This window comes from Formica exsecta, unplaced genomic scaffold (assembly GCF_003651465.1).
Source record: "Formica exsecta isolate Colony F162 unplaced genomic scaffold, ASM365146v1 scaffold15, whole genome shotgun sequence".
NCBI classification, from domain to species: domain Eukaryota; kingdom Metazoa; phylum Arthropoda; class Insecta; order Hymenoptera; family Formicidae; genus Formica; species Formica exsecta.
The window spans coordinates 168,382-180,397 of NW_021848825.1; the positions used below are offsets into that span (position 1 = coordinate 168,382).

At 45.0% G+C, this 12,016-nt stretch overlaps 1 protein-coding gene across 1 annotated transcript in view; it reads right to left on the bottom strand.

The window, feature by feature from the left end:
• The window catches only part of LOC115232802 (transcription factor Sp8-like), a 29,257-nt gene that overhangs the window by 736 nt on the left and 16,505 nt on the right, over positions 1 to 12,016 (bottom strand). Inside the window, exon 2 of the mRNA XM_029802908.1 lies at positions 37 to 915. Within this exon, the coding sequence (XP_029658768.1) occupies positions 37 to 915 (879 nt within the window). The remainder of the gene's footprint in view (positions 1 to 36; positions 916 to 12,016) is intronic.

Here is a 12,016-nt window from a genome sequence, read left to right on the forward strand (position 1 = left end):
CGCCACTGCCGCTGCCGCTGCTGCCGCCGCCGCCAGCTGCTGCTGCTGCTGCTGCTGCTGCTGCTGCTGCTGCTGCTGCTGCTGCTGCTGCTGCTGCTGCTGCTGCTGCTGCTGCTGCTGCTGCTGCTGCTGCTGCTGCTGCTGCTGCTGCTGCTGCTGCTGCTGCTGCTGCTGCTGCTGCTGCTGCTGCTGCGCCGCCGCCAGCTGCTGCTGCTGCTGCTGCTGCTGCTGCTGCTGGGCCTGAGCCGCCGGCTGCGGCGGCGGCTGCGGCTGCGGCACCGAGCTGGAAGTGGGACTCTGCTGACTCCCGTTGTCCTCGCTGTCGGAGCAGGACTCGGCCGACGAGCTCCCCGCTCCCCCCTTGCCCTTGCTGCCGCTGCTGCTGCTGCTGCTGCTGTGGGTCTTGACGTGCTTCGCGAGATGGTCGCTGCGCATGAACCGCTTGTTGCAGACCGGGCAGGCGAATCTCTTTTCGCCGGTGTGGGTTCGAAGGTGCCGCTGCAACTCATCCGAACGTGTGAACCGCTTGCCACAGAAAAGCCAGTTGCAAACAAACGGTCGCTCACCAGTGTGCCACCGTAAGTGGGCCTTCAGATGCGACGTTTTCCCGTAGACCTTGCCGCAACCCGGTATGTGGCAGCTATGGATGTTCTTCTTCCTGAGGTGCACGCCGGCGGGACCGAGTCTCTCGGCTTCTTGACAATTCGGGCAATCGCACGTGGCGCGACCGGTGTAACGTCTCTGCGAGCGCGGCGAGGGCGCTTGGCTAACGCCGGCGCCCCCGACGCCGCCGACACTGCCACCGCCGCCGCCGGCCTGCGGACTTCCGGCGCCGGCGCCGGCCGTCGCGGCCGCGTGATGATGAAGCCCGAATCCGGGCGGGCCGCCCGGCGTGCCTCGTAATCCCGGATGATCCTGTAACATTGTAATTAAATCTATGCTCAGTCATAATTTCATTGCATAGAGAAAGAGTTTATCTATTTTAGCGTATATATTGTTGCGTAATACGATAAGAATAATTCGGGCATTTAATTTATGTTTAGAAATATGATAATAAATTCTTGATGAAGAATGCCCGACAAATATCAGGGAACTCGCATAATCTTTATCGTCAATTTACAATGTGCTAACAACGCGTGCGCGTTACCGGTCTTTTTCGGAATTTTTGAAATCGGAAACACTTGTTATGGAACGATTTCAGCTGGATCGGTGCGATTACGCAAATCGATAATAACAACTATGGGGCGAATTACGTATCGCGCGTTTCGATTCACCGGACGACCGGGATACTTTTTCGTGCCAGCGCGGTACATAATATCGAAATCTGTCGGTCGATGGACGCCCATAATCGCCGCCGCGTCTAAATCGATCTAAAAAGAAGTCGAGGCCCGGGCCCATGGAGAGAGAAAGAAGAAAGTCTTCCCCTAAGGGCGTATAATGACACTAAATTGCCGCTCCTATCCTAGAAGAGATCCAAGATTAGTCGCTAAAAGTAAGGAGACCCGGATAGACCGATCGCTCTACCTAAGCCGGTTTCATGCAAATTGTTCTCGAAACAAACACAAGGTCGACATATGTTTTCCACGGTACAATATTAGGAGGTCCGAAACAATATGAGACATTACGACATAAAAATACGAAAAAGATAAAAATTGATTTACTTTAAATATCACGTACATATATATGAGTTCGAGATAAGAGAGATATGAATTGTTATTTTCTAAAGAAAAACACAATTATATCTCGATATAATCGAATAAATAACGATAAAATTTTCGTACATTATAAGATTTAGTATAAATTTCAATGAGTCCTCTTAGAAATTTGCGAAACTCGTGCTCCCTTTCACGCGGCACGAGGGATTAAAGGGAGCACAATTTGCGCGCGAGCTAAAAATTAAAGCGGACGACAGGCAGAAGAGCAGAACGAGGGATTTTAGATAACGAACTTCATCAAAAGAGCAGTTCCATGCAAATTGCTCGCGGGGGGATGAAAGGACAAGGAGAGTGTCGGCAGCTACCGAAGAGCCGGAGGCTGAAGGCTGAAGGAAGGTCCTGGGGAACGGATTTGGACTCGGAGAGGTAAAAGCGAGAGGGTCCGCGGAAGCGGCAGGAAATTAAGGTCTGGAGGGCCGCGCGGCCATTAGCAGTCGGCGCCATCGAGGCGACACGCCCCCACGTGGATTCAACCTTGCGCCAACAACACCGGCGAAAGACAACGAAACGCGCGCACCCCTCCAGGATGGTGGCGACGAGAGAGAAAGAGAGAGAGAGAGAGAGAGAGAGAGAAAGACAGACTCAGTAGGCGAGGGGGAGAAAAAGAAAAAACGGAAGAGTCGCGACCGCTTCGTGCTCGATCTATCCTTCGAAGAGAGTTTTACTCGGTTGCCCCGATCATTCATCAACGCGTACAACAAATATCCCGCTCATATTTCTTCGGAGTAACATGATCGATATTGCTATAATACGGTCTCGTTATTTAGAGAAGCTCTCGTGTACGAAACGCCAAGATCTTCCGCCACTCGGTGCTATTAACACAAGTAATAATGAGCTGAATAATTAAGCGTTAAAATACGTGGATGTTGCTATTAACTATTTATATTTTCGGAGCACTACAAAATTACTGTGATTTATACTCGAACGTGGGAAGGTATGGTATTGAGTAAAAGTCATTATTCCGAGGAAATCTCCGAACTGCGCGCGATTGCTTCCCGTTACGACATCCTCGACGAATGAGAGCGCTCGTTGACGCTCGGAGATCGTGGAGGGTGACGACGAGAGAGAACCGCGGAGGGTTGAAAGGAACGAAATCGTCTCTCCCGCTTTTACGTCGAAAGGGTGGCGCGGTAGGAGAGGGGGGAGGAAGAGGAAGAGGAGGGTAGCTAACGCGCGGCAACGGAGATCGCAACGGGGTTGAGTGTCTCTCCACCAGTGTACGAGCCACGCCCTCTTCAAGCTCGATGAGTGCAGGTTGTAGGCAGGCCACGTATCGATCCGCCGGGACAATATGACAGTGGCCTGCGGAGACAACGACGTCCCTCGATCAGCTCCCTCCCGGTCTCCATCGCGGAATCGTACGCGCCCTCATACACCCGTCCTCCATCGCCCGTACCTTTATCTCATTCTCGTCACGTCTCAAAATCATTGGAATTTTTTTCGTTTAACGCTTCTTGTCCAGCAACAAACAAAGTTTCTTTTTGTAACGAAATATCAATAATTTTTCAGTTTTGCGCGAAAGATTTTATTCCGATCGAGCAAACGGAAACGCGATCCCGACATCGATCGTTTTTAGGTAAAAAATATATGCACGATACGAGGCTGACGAAGCGTAAAGAGTGTAACCGAATTTACTCGACGAGAGAGACCGGGATCCCTCGCGTCCCTCCTGTCGGCGCGCTTGAAAGGGAACCGACGTGAAATGGGCACCGGTAGGATCCTTTGTTTTAGTCGCGTGACGTCACGCCCCCTCGCAGCCAGCTAGGACTAATAATGCCCCGAGCTACGCCGCGCATAAATTAAAACGAAGAATCCTCTCGCTCGTCTCGCCTCGTCCTGTCGTCGTGCGCGCCGACTCGGGATCCTTTTTTCCGAGAACTCGTTCGCATCGAGGCGTCGTCGCGGGATTGTTTGCCGGTCGGTGCGATGAGGTCAAGAAGCGGCTCGATCGACGAGCGTGATCGTTAACGAGATCGAGCACTCGACGGCGGAAAATAAAGCGGAAACGTCGGCGATCGTTCGAGCACGAGCCACGTGACAGCTGAATGCGAGGGAGGTAAAAGACCCGACAGCGAGGGTGCGAAGCAACAAACCGTGGGGTGTCTACCGGTCGAGCTTCGTGGCGAACCGCATCCGACGGCCGTGTCAAACTTTTCGTCCCCCTTTCTGCTGCTCGAGAGAACCCTCGTTCATGCATCAGGCGAGCGAGTCGCGCGTCGACGATCGGCACTTTATGCGTGCACGTTAACGAAGACATCGAGAGTCTCGAGTTTGGTAAATTCGATTAATTCCTCCTTTCAGCGTGCGAGAAAAAAGACAGGATTTCTTCTGTTTAATTAAATAAAATTTTTTTCACGGATTAAATATTTTTGTTTCGATTAAAAGAAACGCAAGTTTACAGAGAACGATTTAAAAATTATTTCAAGTCGTCGTCGAATTACGCGGACAGAGACAATTAAAGGGACGAGCCGCGCGAAAAGAAGAGTTGCTCCGTGTCCCGTAATGGAACGCCGCGCAAAATTAGTCGGCGCCCTTTTCTGCTTTTCGTGTAAAAAGTGTCGGTCGTTCTCGAGAGCCATTGACCGCGATCTCCAAGCACCTGCCGCGAGCTGGCATGGTCGAGTTTCTGATTGGATCCACCTGCATTAAGCAGTCTCCAACCAGAGTGATATCACCTATTTTACCATGTCGGTCTCATCGCTTATTGTAATTTCTATTTTTTATGCGTTTAATTATGAATGGTTCGTATCATTTCTCTTTTCATAGTATATATTCGCTTTCGTTTTTATCCTTTCGCCATTTTACATTAATTATAATACGATGCTACTTAAATTCTCGTATGAAAAAAAGATATTAATTTAATATAACGTAACACAAAAAGAATGTCAACTTTGATATATATAGAGAACATGTTCCTCGAGATATTACAGGGAAGTCTGAATTAATCTATTTCGTATACTAATCACATTTTATTCACGTGTTACGAAAGAAAAGCGCCAAGTAAAATTATTCATAAAAAAAGTACTATCTTGGATAAGTAATGTAATTATTATTACCATGCAAATTATAACATATTACAGATACGCGGCATACCGTTGAATTATAATTTTAAATGGCATTATTACTTCTGCCTGAAACAATCTCGATGGCATTCTTTTTACGATCTCGATACGCTTACGCGAACACGTGAAACATTCCGCGGGAAAGAAACGCTTCTAGATATCGAACGGTCGAATTGTTGCGCGAACGTGATTTCCATACCGCGCTAATTACCCTGTCCAGGTACAAGTCGGGTAAAATGTAGCGAGTAGCACGAATACCGTTGCACGTCAACCTGCTCTTTGAGTTCTTAGCGCGAGTATATATATTATATACACACCATGTATATGTAGAGATACGTCAACGAAGGGTTACGCGAATATACGCCTTCCCCCTGTGGCGAGGAGAGCGATGCCAGCGATAATACGAATGCGGGTTACTTCGAATGCTAATTATTTGTTTATCAGCCTCCGCATGCAACTGCGCCGGCACGCAGCCAGTGCCCCGATAAGAAGCGATGGTGCCCCTTGAAACTGTTGCGCGCTAGAGTTATACGTATATATCCGACTTTGGTCTCGCAGATAATTGCGGCGATTATAAAAACCTTCGCTTTGCCTCGCTCGTCTTTCTCCTTATCGGATTAGTCGTCGACTTCGATATAGTCGTTTCCTACACGGTAGCTCCTTTTCTCTTTCTCTCTCTCGCGTTATTGTTTTCTACATTTTTTCTTATCTTGAAATATAAATTGATATGCACCATCGAGTTAAATATATATGTGTGTATTTTGTACAATTAATGACGACATGTATTAAAGCATAAGAACGTAAGACTTCTAATTTACAGAAATATCATAAAAGTACATATTGGCAGCTTTAAAGTTGAAAGAAAGAACAGAAACTTTTTTTTTTGCACGAATTATAAGGTACGTTATCTGAGCAACCTCGTTGCATTTACAAAATTAATTGTGTGATAGCGTTATCCGCGTATATAACCGTTCATGTGGGTCACGTAGTATATTGTGCAAATTCTGCATATTTATATGAAGCTCAGCAGGAGCGAATTTATGTGAGATTGACGCGGATATTATGTCGCAGAAGAGATAAAGTTTCACAATAATGTATTTTTTATGTATATATGCAGGTCAATTTTTTCCTTCTTTCTTTTTCGCCTAATTGCGAAAATCTTTCCGTATACTGGCGACTGGCACCTCGTTTTCCTTCCGCTCCGTTTCTCCGGCTTCGCGAACAGAGCGGACCCCTCGATCGACCGAGGTAACGATGGAACGAAATTGTACATTCGCACGCAACACGACTGCCATTATATGCGGGAGAGAAGCTAGCCGCGAGGTCGTCGTCGGTCCTCCTTTCGACAAAATGGCGCTGCCTTTCTTGTCCGCGTCGGTATCTCTCTTTTAATCTCGCGCGCGACACTGACCGGCGTCTCTCGGACAAATGGATTTTTAACTCGGCCCATCTAAGCGACCCGGGTATAGTCCACACCCAGTAAGTCAGCTTTACCGGCCGTACTGATTGTAGACGGGCGATGCGGCGTATCGCCCGTAGCATCAACGACCGCGATCATTAACGAAGAACGATGGTTGGCACGCTCGAATCCCGCTCGTCAGGAATAAGCGAATTTACGATAATTTTTCGCGACGCGTGTAAAGGGAACCGCTCGTAGTTCATTATTCTATTTTCGGTAAATCCACTATATTTATCTAATATCTAATGTAAGAAGGATTTATCAATCCTAGAAATTAAATTAACGAGATCGCGACTAATGTGCATTATATAAGATGCCTTGTCTCAACGCGTTTTCGTTCGCAAATTATTATTAATAAATTAAATCACGTGCAATAAATATTTTTTTTTTAGATATTAAGAAATACGAGAAGAGAGAGAGAGAGAGAGAGAGAGGGAGAGAGTGATCGTGCGAGAAGGGAAACAAAGAAAAAGAAAAAACAAAAGGTTTTCTGTAAAGGACGGGATTAATAATCTTATTCATGAGTGACCGCAGGCCGGCGCTGAACAGCGCGCTGCGCTGTGACGGAACCTCCGTTAGTTCCCACCGAAGCTAAGCTACCTGTTATCCTCTTCTGCCTGCTAAATTATGTTTTTTAATTAAATCCATCGTAAAGGAGCGGCTCGCCTGTATATCGCCTTTCTTCCTCTCAGCCCTCACAGTCTTCTTCCCTTCTTTTCTCGCGCGCCGCGTTACGAAAGAGCCGATCGTACGTCCGAGAGTGTCTACGTCGAGTAACCCGTGGCTCGGGGCCAAAACAGGGAGCTATCCAAATTTATTCGGCTATCCTATTGCCCGAGAGGCATCTCCTACTTCGTCTCCTTTTTGCTCCTCCTCCCGGCGGCGGCATCGAACTATTTCCCTTTTTTTTTTTTTCTTGTTTTCGCCGCGGACCTTCGACAAATTTCTCAAATTGCCCTTGGACCTAATGATTTCCGGGTAAAGCGTAGGATGTAAATCGAATGCATATAGAGTTCGATATCGTAGAATCGTTTGTCTACCCGGTAGAGATATTTCGATCATATAAAAGAGAAAGTATATATAAATGAGGGCTTTTGAGTTTTGAATCGATGAGAGCTGTTCGCGATGTGGGAGGGAAGCGGAGAGGAGAAGGGGCCGACTACCAATTCATTAGCTCTCGTAAATCCATCGCCTCCGCCGGCGTTGAATATTAAGCTGACATTACGCGGGCTGGTTATAACTCGCAGCCAGTTAACGCCCGGTATCATCCTCCTGACCTTCCGTACTTCGGAAGATGCACCGATTATTGCCGGTGCACTTCTCTCGAGGATCAGGCCGGATGTTGGAGAAAACTCGGCGACGAGAGGCTCGGTAACGAGAAGCGATTGGTTTCCGGCAAAGATCGGCGACTCGTTTTTCAAGCGTTACGTCTTCATTAGGATAATGAGGGCGGCGTAAATCCCGAAGGGCACGTCGAAATTGCACGCGCGAGCGCGAGCGCATTTTCAGAGTGCCCTCGTCGGAAGGGACGACGACGGAAGCGGCCGCATTTGCATAGAGTAATTTAGTGGTACATAAAATTCCGTAGCCAATTAGCGCCGGAGTGTCCGATCTATCGCCCGGCTAGTCGTTTACCGCGCTCGCTCGCCGCGGAACGCTTCTAATTTGGGAAGACTGTGCGCGCCCTTCTCTTAAAGAGCGGGGACATTCCCGCTTCATTAAAAACCTGCAGATCTTCGCGCGGGTTTTATCTACGCGTATGAGTTTTACTGTCAGGAGGACACTATCCGCCCTGCTTTTATGTTCCAGTGTAAAGCTCACCCATATTAATATCCATATTTGCGGAAAAATTTTTATATTTCGGATGCTAATTTGCTAATAATCTGAAATTGCGTCTAATTAAGATACTAATAGAAAGAGAAAAGAAAGAAAAAAATATCTAAATACGAATACAAATTTATTAATAATATGATTTTATTTTTTATCAGCAGAATTATTTTGCTTTTTATCCGATACTATTGTTATAGTATATTTATATATTGAAATGTGTAACTCTCTTTCACATTTAAATCCTAACATTTAATATTTTTATAGTCGCAAAACAAAGCAGGCAGTAAGGTAATTTATGAATATCACGACATAAAAATAATAATTTTGGATTAATTTGATAATATTTTAATGTTTCGCAAATTGAGATACTAAATATACAATAGAGATATTTTAATCTTTATTTTAGTAACAGTTAACGCCCGGTATCATCCTCCTGACCTTCCGTACTTCGGAAGATGCATCGATTATTGCCGGTGCACTTCTCTCGAGGATCAGGCGGATGTTGGAGAAAACTCGGCGACGAGAGGCTCGGTAACGAGGAGCGATCGGTTTCCGGCAAAGATCGGCGACTCGTTTTTCAAGCGTTACGTCTTCATTAGGATAATGAGGGCGGCGTAAATCCCGAAGGGCACGTCGAAATTGCACGCGCGAGCGCGAGCGCATTTTCAGAGTGCCCTCGTCGGAAGGGACGACGACGGAAGCGGCCGCATTTGCATAGAGTAATTTAGTGGTACATAAAATTCCGTAGCCAATTAGCGCCGGAGTGTCCGATCTATCGCCCGGCTAGTCGTTTACCGCGCTCGCTCGCCGCGGAACGCTTCTAATTTGGGAAGACTGTGCGCGCCCTTCTCTTAAAGAGCGGGGACATTCCCGCTTCATTAAAAACCTGCAGATCTTCGCGCGGGTTTTATCTACGCGTATGAGTTTTACTGTCAGGAGGACACTATCCGCCCTGCTTTTATGTTCCAGTGTAAAGCTCACCCATATTAATATCCATATTTGCGGAAAAATTTTTATATTTCGGATGCTAATTTGCTAATAATCTGAAATTGCGTCTAATTAAGATACTAATAGAAAGAGAAAAGAAAGAAAAAAATATCTAAATACGAATACAAATTTATTAATAATATGATTTTATTTTTTATCAGCAGAATTATTTTGCTTTTTATCCGATACTATTGTTATAGTATATTTATATATTGAAATGTGTAACTCTCTTTCACATTTAAATCCTAACATTTAATATTTTTATAGTCGCAAAACAAAGCAGGCAGTAAGGTAATTTATGAATATCACGACATAAAAATAATAATTTTGGATTAATTTGATAATATTTTAATGTTTCGCAAATTGAGATACTAAATATACAATAGAGATATTTTAATCTTTATTTTAGTAATGACAGAAATATTTAAAAATAATTTTGCTTGATATATATTCATAAAGGCAAAATTCCCATCCCTTCTTATTATAATCATTAATTTTTTGAGATTCCATATTTTATTAATATTATTAAATTATAAAAATCTCGAAATCTCCCACATGTCGAAATATCTCTAAGCTATTTTACATCGATCATCGCTCATTGATCTCTGTTTAGTAACGAAATCAAAGGTTACTTATTTACGTAATTTTCGGTCGCAACATAGTTCACCGGATCGTACGGAAGCAGATCAAGTACGGAAAGCGCAAAACATTGTATGTCGGAAGCCGTGCATTAGCATATAGACGGAGTTGCCTTGTGGCGATGTAGGCGGCGGGTAGGTAGGTAGCTAAGAGGGGCTCTTATTTATTAACGATGTATTCTTCACCGCTATGCCGTATTTACTCACTTTGTTCTCGTTAACCCTTTCCACCTTTCCTGCGCCGTGAGGTCCACTCGCCACTACTCGGCTAAATAAAACCAATTTGACCGAGATGGGGGCAGAGCGTTATGCGGTAGCGGTCAAAGGATGACTAAGCCGGACAGGTTGATTAACTCTCTGATGCACTATTCAATTCCAATCTGATACGTGCGGGGGATCTTATGGAATAACGCGCGATAAAATGATGACAAAGTTTTTAACAAAATTATTCGAGTAACTAAAACAGGACATGAAAAAATTTAATTCAACTGTCTATAAGAAATAAAAATTTACATATATGTATGATGGTAATTATTTTTTATTATGATATATGAAAGATTTAAATACTATAAAAATAGAATATTATCTCGCATCTCGCACGCCGATTTGTTCCACCTTTGTGCGCAATTTATGTTTTCCAAATTTTAATTCAGTTATTTATATGTGTTACAAATTGCGTTAGCTGCGTCTGATCAATCGCGTCGTAAAGAATATATTTTAATTTTGGAAATACTTTTTCCCCCCCAAATTCCTATCCGGTCCAGAATGGACTCTCTCGAAGCGTTGAATAAATTTCTCCATCTACGCGCGCGCTTCCATTTTCGTGGACGTTCGCAGACTGTTTATAAGTTGTGAGGAGGACTTGTAGCGATGATAATTTTTAAATAGTGCGTCGAAGCTCTCGGTCTCCTTATTATGACGCGTGAAAGGCACGCAGTCATAAGCACGCCTTTATCAACCGCTCAGGTAGACTGGGCCATCTCTCGATCGTTTGCCCTCCTAGACGAGTCTACCCAAAAAGCACCCCGTGTTATCGTATATTCCGTGTTTTATAGCCGCAGCTACATGGTGGTCCTGGTCGGCGGCTTTCTTTCAATTACGAAAGTTCCACGTAGAATCGACGTGTAAATAGCACCGACGCGGGGTTGCTCGGCAGAATCATAGGTCGATAAATTAAGCCTGTATTAGCATTTAAACGATGGAGCGGTCCATCGACGATCTCGATGACTCTCGATTACTGCGAGAGACGCGAAATGGGAGAGGAATGAGAGAGAAACGGCTGCCGATCTCCCGCCATCGATCGAATGACGGTCCTTGGTCATCGAAAAAAAGGAGAGAAGAAAATATTTGCCATTATTTTCAAAATTGCTTTTTCAATATTAAGTATTCGCGAAACATATATATATATATATATATTTATATTTTATTTGGAAGTGATTTTCTCACGCGCTTAGAGAATTCCTCAGAATTTCCAATTATTGTGTGCTTGTTATTAAGAAATGTTGCGGTGTACCGCATATTTCATTAAACGATAAAGCGCGAAAGATAAATTTGTAATGTAGAAGTCTTTTTTCTGAAATAAAAATTAAAGTATCGTATAATAACTTTCTAACACAACAGCTAATGTTCGATGAAGGCGACGAGTACATCTTAATATTTGACATCCGTCTGTCAGAGCACGCCAAAGTAATTACGCGCACACCCATTCTCCCATCGCGCTATTCACGCTTCGTGAACTGAATTTCGAAGACAAACTGCCTTCTCGGCGCGACATACACGCACGGCGTGTAAATAATTCATGTAAGTGCACGTTCGAAGCTGTCGAGATTGTTTCTTTTTGTTACTCAAGGATGAATGCATGTTGGAGTCGGATCGAAAGATCCGGTGCGATTCTCTCTTGTCGCGACGCTTATCGCACGACATGCATGCGATTACTTTCTACCAGAGAAAGTGTTGACTCTTTTTTGTTTCCCTAAGAATCGACCACACACGCCACTCCGGACTGCAATTCACCTGCTTTCGAGCGATATTATTCAGCCGGCGTGCATTTCCGAGACGACGAAGGCCGTTTAAGAGACGACGCCGTAATTTAGCCGCGAAGACGTTTTACGAGACGCGAAAAGAGGCGGTCAACGGGCAACTCGGCAAAGTTCGTGGACGCGAGCTGATAAATTTACACCAGGCGGCTCGTCTGTGAGATCGCTGTAAACAGCCACTTTACGACGGAAAGTTGCATCGGAGCCGGATACGCATCTGCGTTTCGCGCAAATTACGAGCGCGAAATCTTTTTTTCTCTCTCTCTCTCTCTCTCTCTCTCTCTTTCCC